Source organism: Tauraco erythrolophus, chromosome 14 (genome assembly GCF_009769465.1).
Source record: "Tauraco erythrolophus isolate bTauEry1 chromosome 14, bTauEry1.pri, whole genome shotgun sequence".
Taxonomy (NCBI): domain Eukaryota; kingdom Metazoa; phylum Chordata; class Aves; order Musophagiformes; family Musophagidae; genus Tauraco; species Tauraco erythrolophus.
Genome location: NC_141478.1, coordinates 356,161 through 383,918, shown reverse-complemented (window position 1 = coordinate 383,918; position 27,758 = coordinate 356,161). Strand labels below are relative to the sequence as shown.

Genomic DNA, 27,758 nt, shown 5'->3' with positions numbered 1-27,758 from the left:
AAGGCAGACGGTGGCAGAGGCAGCGGCGAGCCCCGTCCTCCCCCCCCACCCCGGGGCACCGGGTGGGTGCAGCCGAGCGCAGGCGCGGCGGCAGCCGTGACCCGGGCCCGTGCGGGGGCAGCTGTGCCAGAGCAGCGTGCGGGCACCGGCCCGGAGCAGCGTGCGCGGGCAGCCCCCGGCCCTCACTCCTGGCCGGGGTTGGGCTTGATGAGCCCGTAAGCCACGGCCTGTGCCAGGCTCTCCTTGGCCGCCTGGGCCACGCGCGGCTTGTCCTTGTCCTTGGCGAGCACCGAGAGGATCTCCAGCATCTCGCTGGCCATCAGCTGCTCCGCCACCTCCCGCTCGGCCGCCACCATGTTCATCACCACCACGGCCCCGCGGTGCTGCAGCTCCGTGCTGGGGCTCAGCAGCAGGGCCTGCAGGATCTCCAGCCAGTGCACCGTCTGCGGGGGGAGCGGGGCCGCTCTCAGCATGGCCCCCCATGAGAGGACGGCCGGCTCCCCCCAGCCCTGGTGTCCCCCCAGCCCCTGACAGCCCCAGCCCTGGCCCAGAATCAGGCTGACGTCAGGAGAGGTTGTCCCATCTCCAGGACCCCAGGGGAGGGAGTGTGGGACACAGGGTGCTGTCCCAGGGGGTCCCGGGTGCCCCCACCCCACTGCTGGGCACTCACCACCTGCGGGATCCGCTTGCAGATGGGGGGGTGCAGGGCAGTGAGCATGGCCAGGGTCCCCGAGGCCGCCCGCCGCAGCTTCTCGTTCTCCTCCCCGCTGTACAGGACCATCAGCTTCAGCCGGTCGCTGCCCTCAGCCAGGAACAGCTCCTGCACCTGCAGGGCGGGAGGGCAGCGAGTGGAGTGGGTGGGGGTCCGGGAGCCCAGCACGGGAGCCCAGCGCAGATGCCCGGCCCGCCCCTCACCTCCTTGCTCATGGCCATGTTGCACATGCACTCCGTCGCAGCCAGACGGATCAGCTCGTGCTCCTCAAACATGTACCCCTCGATCATGGGCACAGCCTTCTCCTTCAGGATCTTCTGCCTGTGGCGGGCTGTGCGTGAGCACTCCGTGCCCAGGGAAGCACGCCTCCGAGCCAGACAGGGAGAGGCCCCCTCTCTGACCCAACCCGGTCCAGCTCCGCGCTGGCCCCACCGCCCCTACCGCAGCCTCTCGCTGATGCCAGCCAGGTTGGTTAACGCCATCAGCCCCTCGAAGTTCTCCAGGCCTGTGCGCTGAAGGTGCAGAAGGCTTACCAGGGGCCGGACCACCTCGTAGATCTGTGGAGACAGCAGTGCAGGGCTCAAACTCTGAGCAAGGGGCAGGGGCTCTGCACCCCCTGGAGCAGCGGGTACAGGGAGCTCTGAGCCGAGCCTAAGGGCAGAGCTGCTCCATGGTCAGGCCTGGGCCACCAGGCCTTTGTTGGAAACACCAGGGGTCTTGCCCCTTCTGCTCCCCAGGGAAGGACAAAATCATGCTGGCAGTTCTGCGTGCAGATCCTGCCTCGGATCACCAGCCTTGCGGCCCTTAGCTCCGGGGCCGCTGAACCCTTCCCTGGTGGGTGAGGATGAGCCGAAGCCCACCATCTCCCAGATGCTGCCCAAGGACCGGGGCAGTTCCTGCCGGGGCAGCCCCTCCTCGTGCTGCTCAGCCCAACACCTCCCCAGAGCAGACACATGCCTCACGGCAGCGGCCCGGGTGCATGTGGTGGGTGAGTCTGTGCCCACTGCTGCTCCCACACAAGCCCCTGCGCAGCCCCAACCACCCACATGGGGCCCCTGCTTGGCAGACTCGTCCCCCCAGCCCACAGCGGTGACACATACCCGCTCTCCAGGGAATGCCATCTCTGGGTTGGAGGTGATGGTAATCTTTGCCAGGGCCTGAGCTGCCTTGGTCTGCCCCACCTCGGTGCCCTCCAGGGACAGCGGGATAAGAGCCTGCGGATGGAGAGGCAGCAGCCGGTCCTGCAGCCGGGCCACAGCAGCCCCAGCTTCCCCCAGGCTCATGTACACCGAAGCTAGCGTGGTCCCCCATCAAACCACAGCCACCCCCTCCCCAGAGCCCCACTGCGTGGCACAGGCCAGTGGCATAGCAGGGCCGTTCCCCTCACCTTGCCTCCTCCCTGTGCAACCACACCGCCCCGGTCCTCTGCCTCCTCCACCAGTGCCAGGAACACTCTAGGGACAAAGTGGGAGCAGCTGGAGCACCTGGACACCTGCAGCGTGCCCACATGGTAACAGTCTCCCAGACATCCCCTTTCTTCTCCTGGGAGCTTGTGTTCACCATAGGCACGTAAATTCACCAGCAGGACACTGGCAGCCTCAACCCAGCTCCCTCTGTGCCACCCCCCGGCACGGCCGTACCTGGAGATCAGCTCCCGGCAAGAGTTGGTGAGCGCCGGGTTCTCGCTCTTCACCATGCAGGCCAGAGCCGACACCACGCCAGCGGTCAGCAGCTTCCGCACCCGGCGCTTCACAAAGTCCGGCTTGTCCTGTCCCGGAGGCAGCGTCACCGCTCAGCGCGGTGGCATTAGCCTGCCTGCTGCCATCCGCCGCGAGTTCTCCGACCTCACCCTGAAGGCCCCAAGGACACCCTGTGCCCGCTCGGGACCCCAGGCTGTCCCACTCCCGCTCTCCTCCAGGGCCAGCGATCCTGAGAACAGCCGTGCCCTGCTCACCTTGGGGTGCTGCTCCGGAATGTGCTGCTTGGCGTACTTGGCCAGCTCCAGCATCTGGGGGTCCGGCTCCTCGTGGTCATAGCTGTTGGTGCAGTTCACCAGCGTGGAGGCGACAGCATAGAGCACACTCCTGTCCTCCGACTGCAGCGACAAGGGGGCACCCATCACACACACGATGGAGAGGGCAGGCCAGGGCTCAAGCCCACCCGGCACCACCAGGCCCTTCCACACACCCCACCCCATAGCACAAGCCCCACAATCTCCCCTGGCACGTCTCGCCAGGGTGCCCAGCGCCCCGGGCCCCCCCCACAGTGCTCAGCACGCACCTTGGCCAGGTGGAACATGGCCTGCATCGCCGCCTTGTCCTCCACAAACTCCTCCTTGACATCCGCGTCGAAGGTGAGGTAGGCCAGGCCCTCCACCGCCCAGCGCCGCGTGCCCGCGTCGATGCTCTCATTGCAGAGCCACCTGGGGGGGCCCCGTGAGCCCTGGCCGCTGGGCGCCCTGCCCGGCACCCCCCGCCCCGCGCCCCGCAGCACTCACTTGCGGCACTGCTTGGCCAACTTCATCGTGGAGCCCTCGGCAAACTGCTTCATGCTGAAGTCTGTGCCGCCGGCGGACCCCAACTTGCAGAGCCCCTGCAGCCCGGAGCAGCGTCAGAGCAGGACCGGCCATGGTCACCCCACGCGCCTCCGGGAGCCCCCCAGCAGGGAGGGGACACGCTGCGGACCCGCAGACTCTGTGGCCACCACCCGCCCAGCACCCAAGGGCTCAGCACAGCCGCTCCTCCCGTCCCGCCGTGCTCCCGCCACGCTCACCACCAGTGCCCGGATGCGGATGCTGTCCCTCTCGCTGTGCTTGTAGATCTCCTTGAGCAGGCTGACGCCGTTGGCGGTGATGAAGGAGGCGCGCTTGGCCTTGTCGGCAGCGTGGATCAGCGCCTCCACCGCGACCAGCTGGTGGGCTTCGGAGACGGAGGCGCAGAGGGACAGCACGCTGTCCATGATCCCCTCCAGCTCCAGCACCCTGTTCCCAGCATCCGAGGGGCCCTGCAGCAGGCACGACACCGTCTGGATGGCCCGCAGCTTCCCAGCCAGCTCGTGCCCCTCGAACCAGCTCCTGCAGGGGAAGACCACCAGGAGGGATAAGGCTGAGCCCACACACCGCCTTCAGCCCCGCACAGCCTGCTGAGCCTCAGCACAGCGGGTCTCCGGAGCGTCTGCAATCTGCTTCCAGCACTAAGAGAGAAAAGGTCAGGAGAGATGGGTGCTGCTACTTCTCGAGAAGGCTGCTGGCTGTAGGAGACTGAACCCCCCCTCGGCCCCCAGGGACGCCCGGGCTCACCTCACGTAGTCCTCGCACAGGTGGTGGAAGTTCTCCCTCTCGGCGTCGCATTTCAGGTCGTCATAAAGTTTGCTCAGCAGAACCGAGGCGCTCATCCGGCTGTTCTCCGTCACGGGCAGGCTGCCCGGGGTGCCGCACACTGTGCTTCCCACCTCCAGGATCTTCTTCAGGCCTAGAGGGATGCAGAGATCAGGCACAGAGCTGAAAAGGGCGCACGGGTGACGCGCACCAGCGGAGCCGAGGCGTGTGGCACCCCGAGGCAGAGCAGCAGGAGGCCCCAGCGGGACGCCACAGGCTGTTCTACTCACCCTGGTCGATCACCCAGAGGCTCATGCTGTTGGTCTCCTTCGGCGACTTCCTGGGCACCACCTTGATGAGCAGGTTGAGGGCGTTGTCACGGCCGTGCGCAGAGGCCCCTTCCAGGGCCAGCAGCTCTAGGAGGTGCTTGATGAGCAGTTTCAGGTCCTTGGAGGAATCTTCCAGAAGAGATGGTACTCAGCAGTCAGAACCCTGGGTGTAGGCTTCACCCCCGCCGTGGTGACGCTGGCAGGAGATGCTGCCATGACCAGGGGCTCCTGCCTCCCAGCTCAACCACGTATGAACCCTGGAGCAGAGTCCCAGCTCTGCGGCAGGGAGCGGCGACAAGACAGGCAGTGGGAGAAGAACCTGCTGCAGCTCAGCACCTCCTCACCCCACTGCCAGCCAGCCGGGGTCACCGGCACTCACCCAGCACCACTGCATCCTCCTTGCCACGGAAGTCCTTCTGCAGCCCCTCCTTCAGGGAGTCGAACATGACGTGCAGGAGGTTACAGGCAGCCAGGGACACCTGCTCGTGCTCCACGCCCAGCACTGCCGAGAGACGAGGGGCCCCCAGCTCTGCTAGGATGGCCATGGTCTGCGGGTACAAGCACAGCTGCCTGCTAGAGGCTTCAGGGAAGCCTCCACACTTCCCAACACCTTACTGGGACAGCTGCCTGTCACAACAAGGCTCCTTCAAACTCAGGTTTGGCAGGTAAGAGCTCAGCAGGGCTGCAGCCCGAGGCCAGCGATGCTCCCGACGCGCTTCGCAGCACCCCGACATCAACTCCCCTGGGCCAGGCCCTGTCCTGTGGGACCTACCGGGAGCGGTGCCCGGAGCACAGCCCCACCAGGGTGCGCAGGGCCGCCAGCATCAGGTCAGCCTTGGCTGTGTCCAGCAGCTGCGTCAGCAGTCGCACGCCATCGCTTTGGAAGATCTTCTCTGCTCCGGCCTCCTCTCGCGCCAGCACAATGAGGTTCTGCGCAGCCTGGGGAAGGAGAGTCATGTCTGGGTCACCTGCCCACCAGAACGCAGCCCGCTGTGCACGGGGAACCTCCCCAGCAGGAGCTGGCAGAGCAGCCAGCGCAGCCACAGGCACCTGCCTTCCACCCCCAGGCTGTGGGGCGCACGTTCTGCTGGTGGGAAGCCTGGCCTTGCCCAGGCAACACCGTTCGGCCCGCAGCACTGACCTGGGAACCCCGTTCCTCCCCTCCCTGCCTTCCAGTGAAGCCGTGTTGCCCTCCGCTCCCCAGAGCTCACACCTTTTGCTTCTTGTCCACGTCCTTTTCTTCAGGATTCAGCAAGATCTGGAACATCTGCTCTACTTTCGAGTCCGTGCAGGACATGGTCTTCATCTGAGACAGAGCATAAAGAGCAGCTCAGTCCTCATGGCTTCCCGGAGCCCACCATGCTCACGGGGCACCCACAGCAGCCCCCACGCTGCCTCTCCGCTCACCCTCTCCTGCATGCTGCTGCCCAGGGCGCGCAGGGCCTCTTGGAAGGCCTTGTTCTTGGGCTCCAGGCTCACGCAGCGCTGCAGGTCACCGACAGCCTGGTCCAGGCGGCCCAGCTTCTGCAGCGCCTGGCTCCGGCGGAACAACGCCTTCACGTCCCGGCCGTCGGCTTCAATGGCTGTGGGCAAGCAGGGGATCTGTCGCAAAGCCCCAGGGCTGCTCCAGTCTGCCCGGGCGGGCAGCGCATGGAGGCTGGTCCCCTGCCAGCCACCACCGGCAGTACCTTTAGATGCATCAGCCTCTGCCTTGGCATAGTCCTCCTGCAGGGAGAGGGGGAGTCAAGGAGAGGGGAACGCCTGACGTGCTGCCCGTGCAGGCGTCGCTCAGCGCAGCCTGCCGCAGGCAGAGAGGAGGGCAGGGAAAGGGCTGTAGGGTTTGGGGATGGGAACCATGAGCCAGCCCAGCAGGACACTGAGTCCTTCCCAGGACACAACCCCCATGGGGTCCCTGAGGAGCCCGAGACACCCACCGGCGCCCTGCCCGGGGAGCGACAGCACCCGGCAGCGCGGGCGTGCCGTGGGCGCAGGCAGCCGGGCCAGGGCAGCCGCCGGCAGCGCAGCCCCAGCGGGCCGGGGCGGCTGGGCAGGTTTCGGCAGGTTCCGGCAGGGTCCGCGGTGCCACCCCCGCCCCGCTCTCACCAGCTTCAGGTAGCAGGCGGCCCGGTTGCGGTGCAGCACGGCGCGCTCCGGCTCGGCGTCGCAGAGGCTCAGCGCCTGCGTGTAGGCGGCGAGGGCCGCGCCGTGGTCCCCCGCCTGGAACAGCGCGTTGCCGCGTTCCCGCAGCTGCCCCGCCGTCACCTGCCGAGGGCAGCAGCTGGGATACACGTGCCGCGGGGCTGGGACACGCGTGCCGTGGGGATGGGACACGCGTGTCGCGGGGATGGGACACAAGTGTCGCGGGGATGGGACACGAGTGCCACAGGGGTGGGACACGAGTGCCGCAGGGATGGGACACGAGTGCCGCGGGGATGGGACACGAGTGCCACAGGGCTGGGACACGCGTGCCGTGGGGATGGGACACGCGTGCCGTGGGGATGGGACACGAGTGCCGTGGGGATGGGACACGAGTGCCACAGGGGTGGGACACGAGTGCCACAGGGATGGGACACGAGTGCCGCGGGGATGGGACACGAGTGCCACAGGGGTGGGACACGCGTGTCGCGGGGATGGGACACGAGTGCCACAGGGGTGGGACACGCGTGTCGCGGGGATGGGACACGAGTGCCACAGGGGTGGGACACGCGTGTCGCGGGGATGGGACACGAGTGTTGCGGGGATGGGACACACGCGCCGCAGGGCCGGGACACGCGTGCCACGGGGACGGGCACGGCCCTGCCCCGCCACGGGCGGCTGCCCCGGGGATGGGCCCAGGACAGAACCCCCCGCCCCGGGCTGCCGCGGCCCCCGAGCCCCCCCGCAGCCCCCGGCCCGCCCTACGCCCGCTCACCGCCTCCTCCATCGCGCCGCTCTCGCCGCGCCCGTGACGTCACGGCCGATCGCCGGGGGAACCCCGACGCCACCGCCCGTGTCACGTGACGGGGCGGTGCCGGGAGCCGCCAGCGCCCCCCCGCGGCCCGGCGGTGCCGGCACCGGCCGCGTGCGCCGCGTGCGTCTGACCTCCCGTTCCCCCCCGTGCCCCCCCGTTCCCCCCCGTTCCCCCCCCTGCCCGCAGCCCCTCAGCAGCCCCGGCCGGGCCGCGTCAGGCCGGCGGCACCCCGGGGCGGCGGCGGGAGCCCCCGGGGGCGCGGGAGCCGCGGGGGGGCCGGGGGCGAGGCGGGCAGACCCCCGGGAGGCCGCAGGGCGGGCAGCGGGCGCGGGGCAGGAGGCGGCCGGGGCGGCAGTGCCGGGTCCGGTAGAAGTGGAAGAGGTCGACGGCCATGAGGAGGAGGATGAAGAGCCCATAGAGCCCCACGAAGGGCAGCGCCAGCGGCTTCCTGCGGGGGGGGCACCTCAGCAGGGGCAGCCATGGCCCCACAGCAGCACCCCCGTGCCAGAGGGCCCGGCTTGGGCTCCAGGGTGACAGCGTGCGCCCCCAGCCCCGGTAGCCACAAGAAGCCCCCAGTGCCGGGAGCCCCTGGGGCCATGCCAGGAGCCCAGAGCCTCTGTCCCCCTCCCACCGTCCAGGCCCTATGCCCGCAGCCCCGAGCACTGCAGCCAGGCGCCCCGCTCACCGGAGGAGGCCCGGGCTGGCCCGGCTGGAGAGGTTGGCCCCGGTGAGGGCCTCCAGGGCCAGCTGGGAGCAGCAGGACTTGAGGGCGCGCGGGCTGGGGCGGCAGCAGTAGCGGTGGCCGGGCAGGTCGGTCAGCCGCGGGCAGTAGAAGCCGGGGTGGGAGCGGCCGTCGGGGCCGGTGTAGCCCTCGCAGAGGTGCAGGTTCTGCACCGGGACTGCGGCGAGGAGTGGGTGCTTGGCAAGTGCCGGGGCTCAGCCCCTGCGGCGGGGGGCCGCGGAGCCCGCGAACGGGCCATGTGCTGGGCTCCAGCCCCACGGCGAGGCGAGCCAGCATGCCAGCGGGACGGGCTGCCACTCCGGCAAGGTGGCCCTGGCAGGGATGCAGCAGAGCCGAGCAGGGCTGGGCTGGGCTAGGCTGGGAGCGCCCCGGCCCCACAGGAGCCCCCGGCTCGGCCCTCAGGGTGGGCTCAGGTCACAGCTGGGCAGGGCACAGCCCCGGAGCACAGCTGCCACCCAGCACTGCCCGCTGGTGGCCCTGGCCCCGTGTCTGCCCTGACCTCCGGCACTCACCCTCACCCCAGCAAGGGCACACACCGGGGAGGAGCCTGATGGTGGCAGAGGGCAGGGGAAAGCCCCTGGGCCAGCAGATAAGCCCAGATCTCCCCATGCTGAATCTCCTCCCTGTTCCCCAGCACCCCACAGACATGCTGTGGTGGGACCAGCCCCGGCACCACCATGCCTGGGCCACCATCACCTCCCGGCACAGACCCTCCGTCGCGGGAGCAGCCCGCAAGGGATGAGCAGGCAGGTTCAGGGAGCAGGAGGAGCCGGAGCGGGGCTGTACCTGTACCGAGGAGGCCAGGGCACAGAGCCGTGGCGAGGAGCAGCCGGAGCAGGAGCACATCCAGCATCTTCCCGGCCGACCCTGGGCAGAGGCAGCTGTGGCTCCAGTGGAGGCAGAAACCACAGCCCCTCCTGCTCCCGCCTCCATGGCGGCCCATCAGGAGCCGCTTGGAGCCATTAGAGCCTCCTGCCCGCGCTGCCTGCTCCCCAGGGACCTGGGCAGGAGCATCGTTAATGAGCTTCTTGGGGCCAAGTGCAGGACGGGAGGCACCTGCCCCATCCTGCAGTGGGGCACCGGCCGCTGGGTCCATGGACCCTGGTTGGGCATCTCGGCCCGTCTGGGGACCCGGTGCCACGGGCAAGGGCCACAGGCCAGGCTGGGGCGCAGGGTGAGTGCCTGCCCCGGGGCTGTGGGCAGGCAGGTTGTGCCGCAGCCACCCGAGCAACCCAGCCCCAGCGGGCAGCAGGCCCTGCACCAGCAGCCTGGCCACTCGCCAGCCACGCCATTAGCCAGGCACTGGCAGAGCCACCGGTGGCACGCTGTGCCAGCACAAAGCTGTGGTCCCCCGCTCCCCGGCACAGCCCCACCGTGTGCTCACACCCCCAGCCTGCCATTCCACGCCAGCTCCATGTTCTCGGGGCAGTGGCTGAGCCCATGGGCTGCACCGGAGGCTGTGCAGGTAACCAAGACAGAGCTCAGCCAGCACCAGCTCCTCTCCAGCCCTCCCTGCTGGCACCCCTTCGCAGTAATTAGTCCCAGGGGGGGCAGGGAAGCGTGGCAGCCCCTGCGGTCCCCACAGCAACCGGGAGGATGCTCTTGGTGACACAGCTTCCCGCAGCCCCTGGGACACCACGGACCAGCCAGCCAGGCTCCTCGGGTGCCAGAGCATCGCCACCACCGCTTCACACCGCACTCTCAGCCTGCTCTGGCCAGCTGGTCACGGCTGGCAGCGCCCCATGGCAGCGCCCCACGGCCTTGTGCGCAGGAACAGGGTCCAGTGACCTGTGCCCGCAGGTGCCTCAGCCCCGAGGGCCGCTGGCAGCCCCCAGCCCTGGGAGGCTGCAAGTGCAAGAACCACAAACCAGACACAGACCAGGGCCTTGGAAACAGCCTCATGTTTCCTACGAGCTCCAGGCGAGCTCAGTCTCCAGTCCGCAGCACCTCCCCGGCCAGCTGCCCCAAACCCGCCAGGCTCCTGGCACCCCCCATGCCACCCCATGGGTTGAGGGGAGCCCAGCACGAGCCCCTGGCCCAATACACTGGAGTGGGCATGCTCCTGGGGCAGCCACGCGAACACAGCAGGGCAGCTGTGCCTATCTCGCCAGCGGCGGCAGAGCCTGGCCCGCTGCCCCCACCAGCCACGCTCTGCCCGGAGCAGTGCCTGGCCTGTGCCCTCTGTGCCCGGGCAGCATCTGGCAGCCTCTGCACAGCCCTGCCACAGCAGTTCACTTCTGAAATCTATCTGAGAACACAGGACTAATAAATTAGAAGGCAGCTGCCTCTGTGAGTCCGGCACCGCCTGCCCAGCGCCCACCTGCCTGCCACGGGTCTGCTGGCCAAGCCTCTCCCGGTTCGTGCTGGTGCTGCTGGGCTCAGCGGCTTCTCCCATGCTGCCCAGCCAGTCTGCTCCTCTCCCGCTCTGGGAGACGCTACCCCAGGCGGATGCGGAAAGTGGCAATTTCCATGGGGTCCAGATGGATGTTGGTGCTGTTGGAGGCTGTGCCCAGCGGGTACATCAAAGTCAGCGAGGTGGGCTGCAGGGAGCCCAGCTCCAGCCCCTGGAACAGGCTGCCCAGAGCCAGCTGGGGAGAGAGGAAGGAGAAGGGCGGGTGGCCCAGATGAGCGGGACATGGTGCCTGGCACCATGGCCCCACCCGCGCTGTGCCAGTGGCCAGTTTGCAGACCCCCCCAGTGCCCAGGGCACCACGCTGACCCAGCTCAGCCTGGCTCTGCCCTTCCTTGCTGGGGGACACAGGGCTCCTGGAAGACTCCAGACCTGCTTCATGAGAAGCCAACGTCCCCCAGCTTTGCCCAGGTGAGGGGCAGAGTGGGGCTGCAAGCTGCCCTGTGGGACACTTGACCAGCCACTGGTGCTGGTGGACCTGGGGGCCCCCTCCAGCTTCCAGCCCAGCTTAGCACGAGCACAGGAGGCAGGCCTGGCACCAGACATGCCAGGGGCTCCAGCCTGGCTCTGACCCAGCGGTGGGTGGAACGGTCAGCCTGGTCTTACCTTGCCCTGGCTGGTGGTGCAGTTAAACCCCAGGTTCTTGGCCTCCAGGCTGCAGTCGAAGCCTTTGCGGTGCAGGATCAGGGCTGCCTCGGCCGAGGGCAGCGAGTCGTCCTGCCGGGGAGCCGCGGTGTGAGGGACGGTGCTGGGGACGGTGGGTGCGAGACCCCCCGAGAGCCCTGCCGCCCCCAAGCCATGCCCACCCCGCCGATGGGGCGCAGCTCACCTCTGCCTGCAGCATCCGCAGGTTAAGGACATGAAAGTCGCAGGGGAGGGTGGCGGAGAAGGGCACGAAGGAGCGCAGGGCTGGCGGGGCCGGCTTCTCCTGCGCCACCGGCATGACCAGGGCCTCGGCGTTCAGGTGCATGGAGGTGATGTGGCTCAGCAGGGAGGGGAAGCTGATGGGGCGGCCGTCCTGCACCTGCCAAAGAGCGGCGGGTCAGCGCAGGCCAGGGCAGCAGCAGTGCTGGGCAGTGCCTGGGCAGGGTCAGGGCAGCAGCAGCGCCGGGCAGCACCCGGGCAGTGCCCACGGGCCTCCTGCTCCGTGCAGCCTCTCCAGCAGCGCTTCCAGAACAGGCACCTGCTAGCACAGAGTACCCAGAGCTGTGCCCACCCCAGCACGGCCCCCTCCCAGCGCCCAGACAGGGGGTGGCTGCCGGCCAGGCAGCCGGTACGGGCCCCGGTGAGCCGACGGTCAGACCACGGCCGGCTACAGGGCCTGGCTGGGCTAATGCTAGAGCTAGTGCACGAGACAGGGGGAGACGGCGGGGCCGGGCCGGCCGTTACCTCGGGGCTGCCAGTCCCGGCGCCAGGGAAGCCCAAGGCTTTAAACACGGAGGCCAGTTTGGAAAAGAAGCTGGAGCTCTGAATGGGTGACATGGCACACGCGCGGAGAGCGGCGAGGGGACGGGACAAGAACACCGTGATTACAAGGGCAGCACGGCGCTGCGCCCTGTCTGCAGGACAGACCCCGGTCCGCGGTCCCACCCTCCCCACGCGCCCCTGCTCCGGGCATGGCCCATCCCTGCGCAGGGCCAGCGCGACGCCAGGGCCGTGGGGCAGCAGAGCCGGCACACACGGCCGTCGGCAGGCACCTCCACCCCCCTCTGTCCCAGGGCAGAGCTGGGTGCTCCGAGCGAGCGGTTCTGTGCCCACCCTGCTCCCACAGCCCCCAGCCCGCACACCTTGTTGGCAGTGGCGCGGCGCTCCAGGAGCAGGCGGAACCGGTTGTAGGTCCGCTTGTTGTCCTTCAGCCCCTGGCCCAGGCCCCGGTTGTCGTCCTGCATGAGGCGCCGGTCCAGGATCACCTCCAGCTGGCCTGCGGAGAGCGGGTGCCAGCGCCCCGCGCCTCAGCGGGAGCCCGCCGCTCCGCACGGAAACGCTCCCACGCGACTCAGAGCCCCCCGAGACAGCAGGACTGGGAACTCTGTGCCCAGCCCACAGCACCCTCCTCCCCAGCAGCCCCAGCTCTGCGGCAGGACCCTGCAGCACAGCCCCACAGCCCCGGGCTCACCGCTGCCAAGGCTGGAGACGCCCAGGGCCTGGGCTGTGTGCAGCGTCAGGCGGCTCCGCGGGTCCTGGATGTAGGCCATGGTGGGCATGGGGTAGAAGTTGGCCTGCAGTGGCAGCTTCTGCCGGTGCCTGCGGGGCTGGATCTACCAAGGGACAGAGGGCGGTGGCTAGAAGCGGCTGCCACGGTGCCTGGCGCGGGGTGCCAGGGCACTGTCCCCCACGGGCAGCAGCTATCCCTCCCCAGGCTGCCAGATACCTGGAAACCGTTGAGGTCGGTGAAGAAGGTGTCATCGCTCTCAATGTCGGTGCTGAAGCGCAGGGCCAGCTCCTTGTTGACGTGGTCACGGATGTCCACCAGGCAGGACACGTCTAGGGACAGGCCCTCCACCCCTGCAGGCGAGCACGTGAGCGGCTGTGCCCCGCAGGCAGCATCGCCCAGTGCCCCACGCCAGCGACTGCCCCAGCACAGCCTCATGTTGTCCCACCTGGCACGTTGTAAAGCCGCACCCTAGTCTGGACGTGCTGGTAGTAGCTGGTGACCTCTGAGAAGAGGGGTCCCTCCGTCACCCGCACTACTGGGGGGTCCCTGGGGGCATAGGGCTGGGGGGCAAGGAGAGTTGCGCTGAGGCTGCTGCCCGCAGGGCCGTCACGTGGCCGCGGGCACCGCTGCCAGCTGGCTCGCAGACGCAGCCCCTGTACCTTGGCCTCGCCGTCAGGCAGAAAGAGATAAGCTCCGCTTTTGTCCTTGGAGGTCCTGGTGCCGTAGATGAGGAACTCGCTGCTCAGCCTCTGCTCCCGCTCCTCCCCGGCTCGGCGGATGCTCTGCAGGGCGTGCACCGGCGCAGCGGTGAGCACACCTTGCACGGGGCAGCGCTGCGTCCCCGCCCTTCGCCCCCGTGCCACCCGAGAGCCCCGCGCTCGCCTGCAGCATGCCCGAGCGCCCCGCGAAGCAGGCCTGCAGGTGCTGGTTCTCCAGGCAGAAGTCCTCGGCAGCGGCTGGGAAGACGTGCACAGGTACGGCCTCCGGCTTGCGCACAGGCAAGTCCCGGCCGTGCAGGTACAGGCGCACGGAAGACTTCAGCGTGGCATGGCCGTCGAAGGACCTGTGCAGCTGCAGCACGCGCAGCCCCAGCGCGGGCAGGCGGGCCAGGACAGACACCTGCGGGCAGCAGAGACCTGAGCCAGCCCCTGCGCAGGACAGCTGGCTGCCGGCAGGGCAAAGACCCCGTCTTGGCGCTTCCGGAGCTTCTGCTGGAGGGGGATGTGCATGGGGGCACAGGGGGTCGCAAGCGGTGGGAGCTCGCGTTGTGGTGCGGGAACACTGCTCCGCAGAGGAGGGCTCACAGGGTGCCCTGCCCTGGCTGCGGCAGCAGTGCGTGAGGACAGGAGGCTGGCATGCACAGGCTGTACAGGCTGGTGGTGGGCACCGGGGCACCCCATACCTGGTAGACATCAGGCACCGTGTCAGTGGCGGAGCCCCAGTGTGCACTGAGCTGGCAAGGCAGGGGCTGCCCATCTTCGGAGAGCACGCGCACGTGCGGGGAGTCCACCAGCACTGGCACGACGCTCAGGCGCTCCTGCTCCAGTGGGTTGAACACCACCAGGAACCTGTGGGGGGTTCACACAGCGATGGCCACCCTGGCCCCATGGTGTCCCAGCTGCCCCGTGTGCCCACCCATTGCTCCACGGAGTCCCGGGTCCCCCTCTCACACTGTGCCCCTCATGGCAGCACCCACCGGGGTGAGGCATCCAGCTTGACGACAGTCCTCTCTGGGAGCGAGTCCTGGCTGGGGCGCATGTCGTCCTGGGGAAAGGAGCAGTCAGAGCCGGGGTGTGCCCACCACTGCTGCCAGCCGGGCCCAGGGGCACAGGGACAGGCTGGGGTTCTTTCTCCAGGTGTCCCCCGGCACCAAGCAGGCAGGCAGGGCTGTGCTCCCTGGGGCACGGGGACAGCAGGTCCCGCACGGTGCAACGCACTGGGCGCAGGGAGCCACGGGCGGAGCACTGCTCACCGTGCCAAGGAAGGGCGCAGCAGGGTCGTGGCGGTAGGCGTCCTTGTCCCCCAGCACGAGGTAATGCGCAGCATTGATGATGACGCGCTTGAGGTTGGTGAGGGAGTGGAGCAGCCTGAGGGCACAGGCGGAGTGAGCCACCCGGGACGCCCCCCCGTCCTCCTCCAGCACCCCCCCAGCATCCTTCACATCCCCCCAGGAGAGGGGCCCCACAGGACCCCGACACCCAGCCGTGCTCCCAGCCCCGTGTCCACCAGCCCCCATCCGCGACGGGCCCCTCCGGGCTGCGCCCCGACCCCCTGCACGCACCGCACTCCGTAATCAACCGCCACGGCCTCCTTGGCGGTGCCGGTGATGGCGTCGTGGTGCTGGAAGAGACCCAGGTTGCGACGGGCATTGCTCAGCAGGGCGTAGTCAGAGAGCGGGTACCTGCCATCAGCGCCGGCGTGGCGGGCGTGGGCGAGCGCCAGGCTGTACAGGATCTCTGCCCCCCTGCGCAGGGACAGAGTCACCGCAGGCCCCCGCCCCAGCACCCCGGGCCAAGCAGTGCCGGAACGGAGGGCAGAGGAGAAGCAGCCAGACCAGCCTGCCCCCGTGCCAATGGTGCCCAGCCTGCGTGCTCTCTGTGCACAGGGGAGGGCTGGCAGGGGCACATGCTGCCCTGGGGCCAGGCAAGGGTTTGGTGCTGCCTGGGCCACCCCCATCGCGTTGTCAGCCGGGCACAGACCAAGGACTGCAGGGGCCCTGAGCGCTGCCCAGCCGACCCTCGCCCGTGCCCCCTGCGTGCAGCCCCCACCCCGGGGCCCAGCCTGCTTCCCCTCACCGGAGGTGGGCCTCCAGCACCCGGTCCAGGCTCTTGTAGAACGGCCGGGAGGTGTAGTAGCCCGTCCAGTAGTGATCCTCCCGGTCCGCGTAGGAGAAGAAATCTCCACTCAGCACCGGGAACCCGGGTGGCTTCATCCCTGGCACAATGCCCATCTTCTTGTACAGAGCGTCGAAGTAGTCGGAGAGCGTCCCAAACTGCGCCTGCAGGACAGCGCACGCAGCCCTGAGCGCGATGGGGAGCTGCCGCGGCGCCTGCAGCCAGGGGCTCCCATCACCCCTCCTGGCACTGCCCACCCTCCGACAGGGTGCAAGGTCTCCTCACGTCCTCCGCCTGTGGGGCCCGGCTCCCCCCGGCCTCCCGCACTGCCCCGGCCTCCCTGCACGTGCCTGGACGTGGAGGTTGGGTTGGGAGTTGAGGAAGTCGAAGATGCGCTGGTAGTTGAGGAACTGGGCGTCCCACTCCTGCGGCTTGTCGTAGCGGAAATCATCTCCCAGGGGCACCAGCAGCACCTTGCTGCGGTACAGCTTGGACTTCTTGCGGTACTGGTCCAGCAGCAGCTGGGCCCTGCCGTGGGGGCCAACGGGTAAGGCTGGCTCCTGGGCAGGGCCGGGGGGCTCAGAGCCGCCTGCCCCTGCAGCACTCACCGCTCCGCCACGTTGGCGTCCGTGATGGCTCGAGGAGGCACCTTCCACGGGCAGTTGATCCGGCCACCCGGCAGGCGCTTGAAGTCAAACTGGCAGCAGATCTTGGGGTCTGGTCCACAGGTGTGGGGCACATCGTAGCTGTAGAAGGGCATCATGTGGCAGAAGATGTCGGTGCTGGCATCTGTGTCTGCGGGACCACGGACAGATGAGCACCGGCAATGGCTCTCCCTTGCCTATCCCGGAGCAGGGATCCCATGGGCACATGGGCACAGGGACAGCTGCTGGGACAGGGCAAACCTGGCACACAGGCTCATCTGCCCGGAGCCCAGAGAGCACAGCAGCCTCCCCCGGAGGCAGCTGGAGAGTCACCCCGGGGCTGTTCCGCAGGGCAGAACTGCTGCAGAGCAGAGCCATGTTCTCGCAGCGCCCAGCTCGCCATCTGCCCAGGAGAGCAGCCAGAAGCTGTTCCCGGCTGCCACCCACCCCGGCAGGGCCCTTCTGCAGTCGCCTCCCCAGCAGCCCCTCACCCCACGTCTGTCTCCACATGAACTCCAGGTTCTGGGTGGCGGCAAAGTGCTTCTTGATGGCGTAGTGCACACGCTGGATGAGCATGCCCGTCAGGTTGGAGCGCTTCAGCAGGTAGGGCATGGTCGAGCTGTACCCGAAGGGGTCGACGGCCCAGCCCGACCGGGGCGTGATGCCTGGGGGCACAGTGCCCCATCAGCCACACGCTGGGCCTGGCAGCACCTCCCGTGGGCGGCAGCACCCTGCCCCTCCTGCCTGGCATGGCGCCCAGCTCTCACCGATGTTCTTCTCCAGCCACTGGTGCCCCTCGATCAGCTGGTCGATCATGGCGAAGTAGTGGGAATTGGCCTCGTCAGGCATCACCCAGCCGCCCGTCACCATCTCCAGCTGCCCGTTGCCAACCAGCCTGCAAGAGGGACACACAGGACATGACCGGGTGTGGGCAGAGCCCAGTGGCAAGCTGCGTGTCCGTGGCAGAGCCTCCCCCCATCTTGGAGCCACCTGGGTCTCACCCACAGCCTCCGCAACCACGGGCGGCCGTGCCCCCGGACAGACATCCCTCTGCAGCACCACGCTGGCCGAGGCCCCGACCGGAGCCCGTCCTCACACTGACCAACGCCTGCCGCCGTGCCCTGCAGCCCATGATCCCCAGCTCTGTTCTCCACCTCAGTTCTCCCAGGTGTGAGCGGCACAGAGCCTGTGGCTGCTGCGTTGCAGCCAGGGCAGCCTGTGTCTCCCCAGGGCCCTTCCCTCCAGCACCCCACGCTCACAGCCGGTGTCTCCAGCAGCCCCCTGCCCCCCGCGCTGGGCAGCGGGGCCGGGCAGGCGGTCCTACCTCCGCACCGCAGCCTGCTTCTGGGCACTGATGTTGTCCCACCACTTGGAAAAGAAGGAGATCTCGGACCAGATGAAGCGCCGGCGCGGGTCCTCCTGCATCTTCAGCACCATGCTGTTGAGGATGTGCTGCGTCTGGTCGTAGTAGTACTTGTCGAAGGTCTTGATCCAGCCTGCCGGCACACGCTGGGGGTCACTGCGCGGGGCACAGCCCTCCCCTGCCAGCGGCGCAGGGTGGCAGGGGCTGGGGTAGCCCTTCTCCTCCCCTGCCTGCCTTCGCCCACTGCTCACCCGGGTCGTTGTGGGAGTGTGGCACCACGAACACCTGCAGGGGCTCAGCGTCCCACTCATTGGGCTCATAGGTGATGTCGAAGCCCTGCTTCCACACACCGCCATCCTGGTTGTCAAAGGGCAGCAGGGAATACACGGCCAGCATCTGCCAGGTGGGAGACAGGGCTCAGAGCAGACACCAGCTTGAGAGAACCCCAACAGAGCAGGGCAGGACCTCACGGACACCCTGGTACAGAACCCCTTGCACCAGCAGACATGGGCACCGAGATGCTGGGCCAAGGCTCCAGCCCCTCACCTGCAGGTCTGGGCTCTGGCCCTTACCCCCCAGGGCAAACTGGCAGTCCTGCGGGGAGACGGAGAGGAAGCTCGGGCGACTCTCAGGGGGCAGCACCCAGGAGCCGTTGGGTGGGTGGTGGGGCAGCGCCGGCTGCCCCTCTGCATGGGCTGTCAGCTCCAGCACCGAGTCCTTGATGTGGCTGATGATCTCGTGGTTCTCCTCCAGCAGCTGCTCCAGCTGCTCAATGCGGTTCTGCAGCACCGAGATCTGACTCTGGGGACACAGACGCCGCGGTGAGAGCCACCGGTGCCCTTTGCCAGGGGGGTCCCGGCCCCCTGTGCACTGACAGCAGCAGGGACAAGCCCTGGTCCAGGCAAGGGAACGGGCTCAGGCTGTGCCGGCTGGCCTCAAGCAGGCTGGCGCTGGCCCACGTGCCCGTCCCCGTGGCTCCGCCGCTCACCCTGGGGAAGTTGCCCCCACTCTGGTGGCGAGTGGGGTCGTGCTGCACCCGGTCCAGCATCAAGTAGAGGGAGAAGACGGCCACGCAGAAGATGGCAGCTCCGCACACCGTCACCTGCTTCTTCAGCTTCATCCCGGAGGGCCGCAGGGACGGACCTGCACCAGGGCAGGGCGATGCCAGTGCCGCTGCCAGCCCGGCCGCGGTTCCAAGGCCGGGGACAGGGTGGGAGCAGGGGCGGGACGGGGCGTCAGGAGAAGCGCGACGCGACGGGACGGGACGGGACGGGACGGTGCCCGCGCCGCGGGCTCAGACCCGCCGGGGAACCGGGGGTCGGGCAGCCCAGCCCGCTGCCCCCGCGCCCTGTCCACCCCTCGCCCACCTGCCCATCACCTGCCCGCCGCCACCCTCACCGCGATCGCGACCCCCCCCCGGCCCCCGCCCCCCCGCGCCCTACTTGCCGTAATCCGGCACCGGGTATTTATAGCCCGGGCTGGCGGCGCCGGCGGAGGCGCGGGCCCAGGGGCGCCTCGGGCCCGGCCCGCCGCGGGGCTGCGGCTGGGGGGCGCGGGCCGGGAGCAGCCGAGGCCGGAGCAGGCCGCGGCGGCCCCGCCGAACCGGCACCCCGGGGTCTCTGCGCCGCGGCCCGGCGCGGGGAGCGGGCCGGGCCGGGCCGGGGATGGCCGGGGCCGCCCACCGCGGGAGCGCCCCGGGGGCGCGGCCGCTCCACTCTTACCCTGGGCGGCTCCGCGGCTCGTCCCGGCTCGTCCCGGCTCCTCACATCGCCCACCCCGGGCCCGCCGGCTGCCGCGGCCGCGATGGGCCTGGCCCCGCCCGCCGCTCCGCCCGCCCGGCCCCGGGCCCGGCCCCCCGCCCGCCCGCCCCGTCAGGAGGCGGCTCCGCCGGGCCGCGCAGCGGGGCGGGCCCGGCCCGGCCGGCACTCCCGGGCCGCCGGCGGCAGCGCCGCCGTCCCCGCATAGCCCCGGGGCCGGGCCCGGACGGCCCCCCGCAGCCCCCGCGGGGTGCCGGTGTGCCCTGCCCTGGGCGCAGCGCGGGCGGGGGACCCCGCTGGCTCCCGCGGGGCCGCCCCCCCGGGGTCGCACCCTCCGTACCCCGCGGACACGGTGTTGCGCAGCGCGTTTGTTTATTGCAGAGGACGAAGCCCGGCGGGAGCCGCGTCCCCGGGGCGGGCGGCAGCCCCCCGCCCGGGGCTGGGCCGGGGCACAGCCGTGCCCGCCGCCCCGCCGCTCCCGCTTCCCAGGCGGGCCCTGCCCGAGGGACGGCTGGACGCGGGGCACACGGCGCTGCCGGAGCGGGGCCGGCGGGGCGCTGCCCTCGGCCGGGCACCCCCTCACCGGTGCCGCTTGCGGATGGCGATGAGGTCCTGGTGGATGGTGCTGAAGCTGGGCCGCTTGCGGGGGTCGTACTCCCAGCACCGCTGCATCAGCTGGTACACGTCCTCCGGGCACTGCTCCGGGGGGTCCAGCCGCACGCCTGGGGGTGGCAGGGATCGGGACGTGGCAGCCAGTGGCCCCGCACCCCCCGCAGCCCTGTCCTGCCCGTCCCACGGGCAGGGCCCCACAGCAGATCCCGCAGTGGCCCAGCCGTTACCCTGCTCCACTGCCTCTCGCGTCTGCTGGTTGCTGAGGTTGGCGTAGGGGACGGCGCCCAGGCTGAAGGCTTCCCACAGCAGGATCCCAAAGCTCCAGACATCACTCTCGGAGCTGTATCGGCCTGGGGACATGGGACGGGACGGGTGCTGGCAGCTGGGGACACCCGCAGCACCGCTGCCCTGGCTGTGCCCGCGCTTACAAGGGCTGGGGTGCCCCGGCTCTGCCTCCTCCCCAGGACCAGGTGTGCGGGAGCAGGATGGTGTGCCCCAGACTCCTGGCTCCCAGCTGTGCCATGGGTCCACTGGGCCATGCCCAGCTCCATCCCTCACCATAATTGAGTGCTTCAGGGGCGGTCCATTTGATGGGGATCTGCTTCGTTCCCCCTGTGGAGGCATAGACGCCATCCTCTTCCTCCCGTGACATCCCAAAGTCACTAATCTTCAGGGTGTTCTTCTCCGTCACCAGGCAGTTGCGAGCAGCCAGGTCCCTGGGATGGCCCAGAGCCATCAGCCGCACAGCCGGCCACCCCCGGGGGCCTCTGCCTGGCACGGGATAGGGGGCAGCGAGGCCTCTGGGGTTCACCCTGCCCTGCCCAGCACCTGCCCGCGCTGCCAGAGCCCACCTGTGGATGCAGTGCTTGCTCTCCAGGTACTCCATGCCAGCGGCAGCGTTCTCCGTCATCTTGATCAGCTCCTTCACGCGCAGGTGGGGCCCCTCGCTGCGCAGGAAGCTCAGGAAGTCCCCCCCTGCACCCAGGATGGCAGAGCCAGCGGGTGACTACCCTGGCACGCCACAGTGAGCTTGCATATGCTGCACCGGCTGCCCCCACCGCACCGGGGCCACTGGCCAGGGCCACTCACCCTGCACCAGCTCCATGACGATGTAAATGGGCTGCTTCTGAGTACAGACGCCGATGAGCCGGACGATGTTCGGGTGGTTGTACTGCTTGAGGATCCTGTGGGGACGAGGAAGGGCGCCATGAGCACACAGGGGCCCAGCTGTCCCGGGCACAGGCCACCTCTGCGCTGTCCCCAGGATGCCCTGCCTGCCTGGCGCAGGGATGCAGCTCTCAGCCTGGGAATCTGCAGTCCCGGTGGAGTTTGAACAGCCCCAGGCCCCGAGGACGGACAGAGGGGCCAGGACAAGCGCGACGCCTGCACAGACCTGGCTTCCTGCAGGAACTTGGCCTTGAGTTCAGGCGGGAGGGTTTCTCGGCAGGATTTCACAGCCACAGGGGTGTTGTCAGCACGCAGGCGGCCACTGAACACCTCCCCAAAGTTACCCTGCCGAGAGACACCGGTGCACTGTCCCAGCTTGCCGTGGCATGGCCTGAGGCACCCCCTGCCCTCCCACAGACCCCATGGGGACAGCCCTGTCCTCCCTGCACACCCCGTGGGGACAGCCCTATTTCCCCCCGCAGACCCCCTGGGACAGCCCTGCCCTCCCGCAGACCCCACGCACGCTGAGCACCCCGACTCACCCGGCCGATGCGCTCCCCCAGCAGCACATCCTCATGGTTGAGCACCCATTTGTCCTGCAGTGAGCGGACACCGAAGGCAGTGAGCCGTTCCCCAGCCCACCCCAGGCCCACATCCCCCCTGCCCCTGCAGCTCTCTCTCAGGCAGCCCCAGAGGGGGGATCCCGAGTCCCCGGGCTCCCCCCAGGGCTGAGTCACCACCTCTGGCTGCAGAAGCGAGCTTGGGGCTCCCAGCCCAGCCATGGGCAGGAGAAGGGACCGGGCAGGGCTGCCTTATGCACGGGGGCTCATCCCTCTCCCCACTGCCCGTCGTTACCTTGGGCACAGCCCTGGCCAGGATGATCCCGCTCTTGCGGGTGATGGGCTGCTGGCTCTGCAGGAGGTGCTCCACGAGCAGCGGGATGGTGGGAAAGCCTTCCCCCTCCAGCCGGTACATGCTCTGCGGAGAGGGGAGGCTGAGGGGTCTTCCTGCACACCCATATGGGTGTGCCCACAAGGGCTGGGGTGCACGGGTGTGCACGCATGCACACAGCGCAGCACATGCATGCATACTGGGCACGGCAAGCACACGGAAGTGGGCATCCACGCACACGATGCAGGGCTCACACCGCACACTCCGCGCTTGGCCCATGCAAGGATGGGAGCACGCCACTCGTACGGTACGCACACGTCCTGTGCACGTGTGCCAGTGGTGCCGCAGCTGCAGAGCCAGGGGCCGTGCCCGGGTGGGGTCCCCCACCTGCCCACGCAGGGGCACCCCCGGCTGTCCTTCCCCGCCTGCGGTCACTCACGTCGGCAGCCTGGATGATGAAGTGCCGGGGCTGCCCGTCCCACAGCACGCTGAGCACGTACTCCTGCTTGCCCTGGCTCTCCCGCACTAGAAAGTCCCCACTGCAGCTCAGGAGCTCCTGCACCTCCGAGCGTGGGATGGCCCCGTGGTACCAGACCTGCTCGCACAGCGGCTTCTGCACCTCCGGGATCAGGGGCACGGGGGGTGGCAGCTGGATGGAGACAGGGGAGAGCCCGGTCATGCTCCCGGGTTATGCTGGAGGTGGGGGCTGCAGTGGTGCCTGGAAGCTGTGCCCGGGACAGGGTGCAGCAGGCTGGGGGGAGCTGGGACATGGACGGGAGGGGGCTGTGGGGCCGCAGAGGAGAAGGCAGGGGGTGCTGAGGGCTCGCGAGGCTTGGCAAGGCAGCCAGGCAGGGTGGGCGGAGGTGCCTGGGGACTCACCGAGTACTTGGGGCTGAAGATGCCCGAGATGTGGTTCTTGAGGGTCTCCAGTGCGGTGGTCCCGCTCCGCTCCTGCTCCTGGGGGGAGGCGTGAGCTGGGCGCTGGCGGGGGCGGTGACCGGAGCCCAGCTTGCCCCGTCCGTCCCTGCGGCACCCGGCGTGTGGCGGGGCAGAACTCACCACGGAGGAGACCGACTGCCGGTCCTCCTGCAGCGGCAGGGCGGGCAGGGGGTCCCCGGCCCCCAGCTCCTCCAGCTTCCCGGCCAGCAGGTCCCGCTGCGCCTGCAGCTTGGCCTGGGTGCAGAGGCAGCCCTCGAGCTGCTGCTGCACCTCCTGCAGACCCTGCCGCCTGCTCAGCAAGTGCACCCTGCGGCGAGACGGGGCGGTCAGCCTGGGCCGCCCGCGGCCCCTCGCCCCCTGCCCGCCGCACCTCACCGCTCCCCGGGGCTCCGGCCCTGCTCTGCGCCCCGGAGCTCCGCCTGCAGCTCCCGCACCCGCTGCTCCTTGCTGCTCACGGCCTCTGTGGCGGCCGCCAGCTCCTCCTCAACCGACGTCAGGCTGCAAGAGACACGGGTGCCGGAGGGTGCCAAGCCGCGCTGGCGGCGGTGGCACCCCCCGGCCAGCCCCACTGACGAGTGCTGGACGCTCTCGATGGTCAGTTCGTTCAGCTGCAGCTCCCCCGGGGCCAGGCTCTCCGTCTCCTCCAGCAAGCTCTCGTCGAAGGACACGGCCGGTGGCACCTCGGAGCCGTACCTGCGGGCACCCACACGGCTCTGCCTCCCGCCTGCCCTGTGCTGCCGTGTCCGGCAGCAGGGCTGCAGCCGTGCGGGGCCGTACCTGTGGCTCTGGACAAAGCCGCTGTACTCGGCGGTCGGGTCGATGGCCTGGATGGCGCCGGCCATCTCCTGGTGCACGGCCAGCATGTCCTCCTGCACCAGGCTGCTGACGCTGTAGTACTCCATGAGGATCTCCTTCCTACGGGGACGTGGGCGCTGGGGGCTGCCATGCCTCTGCGCCCACAGCCCGGTGCCCCTGTGGGCAGACACCACCATCCCTGCCCCAGCCCCGGTGCCCAGGCTGGCCTGACCCTGTGTCCCATGGGCTCGTGCCCTCAGCCCCCGCGTCTGGCGTGGTGCTGTGGGGCATCACTGTGACAGCTACAGCACGAGGGGCAGGGGCCATGGGGCAGGAAACGGGACAGGGAAGGTGCACGTGGCCGACGGGGCTCTGGCAGGAGGAGGGAGCACCCCCAGTCCTCAGGGGCCACAGGGATGCCCAGGGGCCATGAGGGTGCCCAGGGACGGGCAGGACTCTTACAGGACAATGACCATCTCCTGCTGCAGGCTGTAGAGGGACTGGTGGAGGCTGGGCAGCGCCCGCTGGTAGTGGTGGTGGTGGTGGAGCGTGGCCGCCTGCACCGCCAGCACGTACTGGTTGTGCAGAGAGTAGAGCTTCCAGAGGCTACGCACGTACTTCTCCTTCGCCTTGTCCCGCTCCTTGTCTGGGGGGAGAGGCCACGGAAAACCACAGCCAGTGAGGCCCCGGCGGCCGGGGGCAGTGACAGGGCCAGGAGGGGGCCCCAGGGCAGGCAGAGGAGCCAGGGCGATCACACACCTCCCCGTGCATGGGGGCACATGCGACCCACTGCGCTGTGTCTCAGGGCTGTAACCCTGGGAGTTCCGCACGGATCCCCAGGTGCCAGGCTGGGCTCGCCCCGCGCCACCCGCCCCCAGAGCACCCATCCAGCCCAGGCTGCACCGTGGGTCCCACAGGGCATGAGGTGCTTTGGCCACCCCTGACCCACCAGGGGAGCCGGGGGGGGACACAGTGGGCCAGGGCCGGGCCAGCAGGCACCTTTGCTGGCCTCCTGGTACTTGCGCTTGGCCTGGGCACTGTCGCGTGCCAGGCTACGGTACTGCGCCTTCAGCTTCTCCATCTCCTGCTGCGTGGTCTGGGGAGGGAGACGCCGTCAGGGGAGCGGGGCCGGGTTGGGCCCCCTGCCGCCCCCGCGGGACCGCGTACCCGGTTGTACTCCTGGCTGAGCTGCTGCCACTGCTCGCTGAAGGCTTTGCGGAGCTGCTGCTTGTCGCGGATGAGCAGGCTCAGCTTGGCCAGCGGCCCCGCCGTCAGCTCCTCCGCGTGCCGCCGCAGCATCTGGCTCAGTGTCTCCGTCCGGCTCGCCAGCACCCACCAGGACTGCAGGGACGGGATGCCAGGGACGGCATGGGGTCGGCCGCCCTCCGACACGGCATCGCGCCACACCAGGCTCTGCGAGCTGTGCTCCCGCGCCGGGGCATCCCTACCTCCCCGATGCGGCCACCGTGGTCGCGGAGCTGCCCAGGGCCCTCCTGCTTCTCCAGCTGGGAGAACATGTGGTGCAGCATCCCCGCGTACTCGCGGTCGCTCTTGGCGCGCTGCGACATCCACTTCTTCATCAGCTCCAGGAGACGCAGCTCGCTGTCCTGCAGCCGCAGCAGTGCGCTGTGCCCCTGCGGGCACCACAGCTCCGGACCAAAGCCCATGGCACTGCCGTCCCACGCAGGAGGAGGCTGCGGAGCGGTGGCAGAGCCTAAGCCACAGCTGCCCCCCTGCCCCCCTCACCACCTTCACCAGTGGCCGTGGCTCTTTGCGTCTCGCACCCTCCTGCCGCATTGCCCCGCCACGAGCCGTGGTCCCTGGGCCGGGCAGCGGTGGGGACAGCGTCCTCCCTGTCCCACGCGATCCGCCTCGCAAAGCGCACCCGAAGCAGGCGGGAGGTCTGAGCACACCCCATGCCCCAAGGCCGCTGAGGCCAGCGGGGACGGTGCCAGGGAGGAGGAAGCGTGGGGTCAGAAGCAGCAGTGTCACCTCTGCCATGCACGCGGGGCTGCTCCCCGAGGGCGGTGCTGCCATGTCCCCCACCCCAGCTGGGGCACTGGGCCCACACGGTCCCGCAGCTCCGACCCTGTCCTGCCTGTCAATACAGTCACCCCTGTGCCTGCGGCAGGGGCAGCCGGGCACAACGGGATGGGGGGGCTCTTGGGGGCCAGGGCACGGGTGGGGAGTAGGGAGGATGGGGAGTGGGTGCTGAGCCCCAGAGGAAGGTGCCGAGTCTGGACGCATCCCAGTACCTGGGACTCCAGCATGGCCACTGGGAGCCGAACTGGTCCCAGCTGCGGTCGTGGGGTGCCCTGCCCCGTGGCAGGGGGGCAGTAGGAGCAGGAGGGTGCTGGGGCACGTCTCTGTGCAGGGCAGGACGTCCCCTGGCACAGCCCACGACCCTGCAGAGGGCCAGGGCTGAGACACCCCCCCCAGCCCCACAAAGGGGTCCCCTGTCCCTGCCCACACCCCTCTGGGGCACAGCCCCTCCAACCTGTGTGTGCCGCGGGGTCCGTGCCGTCAGGCTGGCGCTGGCGTCCTGCCGGGGCTGAGGCCAGCACAGTCTGGACCCGCTGCAGCTCTGGCTCCTGGGGAGGAACAGGAAACCCGGTGCTGACCATACAGCCATTGCGAGATTTCCTGCGCTTCCTCCCCTCCCTGCCAGTCCCTGCACCCGCGGCCGACGCCAGCACAGGGCTCCGCCGCAGCTGGGCAGCCCCCAGCCCCACCGCCCCTCCCGGCTGCCCCGCACCGAGGCCCGGTGCCAGCATGGCCCACTCCCCCTGCAGAGCCCAAACTCAGCCCTCGCCCCGCAGGGGCTTCATCCAGCAAAGCCCCTTCAGCTGTGCCTGATCTTGCCTGTTCCCCAGCCCCCTCCGTGCCCCTGCTTCCCCGAGAGGCTGCAGGGAGTGGGGGGATACCCGGCAGGGTCCCCAGGGCTCTGTGCAGCCCCACTGAAGAGGGGGGCATCCTGCCACCCCCTGAGCCTTGTGACCATGAAAGGCCACAGGACAGAGCACTCACTCCACAGGCACCCACGGAGCTGTGCCCCAGCTCTCAGTGCCAGCCTGTGCCCACATGGCCGGGGCCCTGCTCCCTGCATGTGCCCAGGGCACTTCCCTCTCAAAGTGCTTCACCAGTGCCACGCTGGGACCGCTCAGACCTGGCAGCCGCTTCGCAGGGGCAGCCGCCACCACCTCCAGCCGCAAGTGTCCCTGTCGCTGGCACAGCCCGGCTCTGCTTCGCTCTGCTCGGCCACCTCCCTGGTGCTTTGTGCCAAGTCCCCCGTCCTGTGCCTGGCAGGGGGGCCCTGGCCCCAGCGGGACGTCACGGTCACCTGCAGGACACAGCCGAGCTGATTCCGCTTTTAGAGGCGTTCGAGGGGAAAAGCGTGTCAGATGGGAGCTGACTCGCCTTCCCATGGCTGAGTGATGCCTGGGTGGTCACACCAAGGAGCAGCACAATGGCATGGCACAGCGAAGCATGGCACAGCACGGCACAGCGCAGCACAGCAGGATGCAGCGTGGCACAGCATGGCACAGCACGGCACAGCACAGCACAGCAGGGCACAGCTCAGCCAGGGGCTGCCATGGCACCCCGGGCACAGGCCCCGAGCAGCGCTTCAGCAAGCGTGGGAGGTTTCTATACTGAGACACAAATCCCCACCCAGAGTCGCCATGGCCCCTTGGGGTGAGAGGAGCCCGGTTAATGCCCCATTTACTGCCCAGTCAGAAGTTCAAGAGCTGCCATGTGCTGCCAGGGTCCCCAGTCTCCCACCAGCTGGTTCATCCTGTAACCGGCCCTGGTCCCTATGGGGTCCTGCCTGCCGGGGTACCCTGCCTGCCCAGCCCCATGGGGTCCTGCCCACTGCGGTGCCAGGCCAGTCAGGACCACACTGCGGGGCCCCGGGTGCAACAGCGAGTGCAGAAGCTCTCCTTCCCTGACAGCCATGCCCTCTGCCTGCAGCAGGAAGGTCGCTGTGAGCCACACCACGGCTCACCCAGTTTCACATCCTCCGTCCACCCTCCCACAGCCTGTGCAGCCCGGGGGGGCCGCGGCCTCTGCCTGCTCCCCCAGCGGGTACTGCCACTGCAGCACTCGATGGCCGCAGCCCACCATGGCACCCTGCTTCCCCCGGC

General features: G+C 69.4%; 4 protein-coding genes across 10 annotated transcripts; all 4 read right to left on the bottom strand.

Annotated features, from left to right (window-relative positions):
- Positions 1-182: 182 nt before the first annotated feature.
- UNC45A (unc-45 myosin chaperone A) lies at positions 183-7,280 on the bottom strand. The gene is given in 20 exon segments (XM_086620145.1): positions 183-443; positions 671-826; positions 916-1,033; positions 1,154-1,269; positions 1,813-1,926; positions 2,100-2,166; positions 2,353-2,480; positions 2,667-2,807; positions 2,993-3,134; positions 3,210-3,304; positions 3,485-3,785; positions 4,011-4,182; positions 4,319-4,486; positions 4,737-4,905; positions 5,126-5,296; positions 5,571-5,663; positions 5,765-5,940; positions 6,046-6,082; positions 6,461-6,619; positions 7,269-7,280. Coding segments are annotated over 20 exon segments (2,796 nt in total).
- A 240-nt stretch (positions 7,281-7,520) lies between these two features.
- On the bottom strand, positions 7,521-8,992 carry LOC147527815 (protein shisa-like-1). The gene is made up of 3 exons (XM_086620545.1): positions 8,842-8,992; positions 7,993-8,206; positions 7,521-7,755 (listed from the first exon to the last, which is right to left on the bottom strand). The coding sequence occupies exons 1-3, from the start codon at positions 8,990-8,992 to the stop codon at positions 7,521-7,523; spliced, it is 600 nt and encodes a 199-aa protein (XP_086476671.1).
- A 1,492-nt stretch (positions 8,993-10,484) lies between these two features.
- MAN2A2 (mannosidase alpha class 2A member 2) lies at positions 10,485-18,575 on the bottom strand. Of its 3 annotated transcripts, XM_086620193.1 has the most exons (23): positions 18,444-18,575; positions 18,002-18,256; positions 17,707-17,851; positions 17,417-17,588; positions 16,860-16,987; positions 16,584-16,757; positions 16,057-16,243; positions 15,799-15,976; positions 15,410-15,612; positions 14,896-15,078; positions 14,587-14,701; positions 14,311-14,378; positions 14,017-14,182; positions 13,497-13,733; positions 13,274-13,396; positions 13,060-13,174; positions 12,831-12,964; positions 12,576-12,717; positions 12,247-12,380; positions 11,849-11,926; positions 11,289-11,483; positions 11,066-11,176; positions 10,485-10,637 (listed from the first exon to the last, which is right to left on the bottom strand). In XM_086620193.1, exons 1-23 carry the CDS (start codon positions 18,573-18,575, stop codon positions 10,485-10,487), a joined length of 3,528 nt encoding a protein of 1,175 aa, XP_086476319.1. The 3 variants fall into 3 exon arrangements, with proteins under 3 accessions (XP_086476319.1, XP_086476320.1, XP_086476322.1); XM_086620194.1 differs by lacking the exon at positions 11,849-11,926; XM_086620196.1 differs by lacking the exon at positions 11,849-11,926 and having other exon boundaries at positions 11,289-11,477.
- A 1,216-nt stretch (positions 18,576-19,791) lies between these two features.
- On the bottom strand, positions 19,792-25,283 carry FES (FES proto-oncogene, tyrosine kinase). Of its 5 annotated transcripts, none has more exons than XM_086620253.1 (18): positions 25,065-25,283; positions 24,784-24,957; positions 24,616-24,712; positions 24,079-24,262; positions 23,599-23,736; positions 23,395-23,514; positions 23,197-23,319; positions 22,942-23,128; positions 22,762-22,839; positions 22,322-22,531; positions 21,847-21,969; positions 21,534-21,587; positions 21,218-21,336; positions 20,914-21,008; positions 20,676-20,799; positions 20,383-20,540; positions 20,052-20,174; positions 19,792-19,934 (listed from the first exon to the last, which is right to left on the bottom strand). In XM_086620253.1, the coding sequence occupies exons 1-18, from the start codon at positions 25,281-25,283 to the stop codon at positions 19,792-19,794; spliced, it is 2,469 nt and encodes an 822-aa protein (XP_086476379.1). The 5 variants fall into 5 exon arrangements, with proteins under 5 accessions (XP_086476379.1, XP_086476380.1, XP_086476381.1 ...); XM_086620254.1 differs by having other exon boundaries at positions 24,784-25,006; positions 25,123-25,283; XM_086620255.1 differs by lacking the exon at positions 24,784-24,957.
- Positions 25,284-27,758: the final 2,475 nt, after the last annotated feature.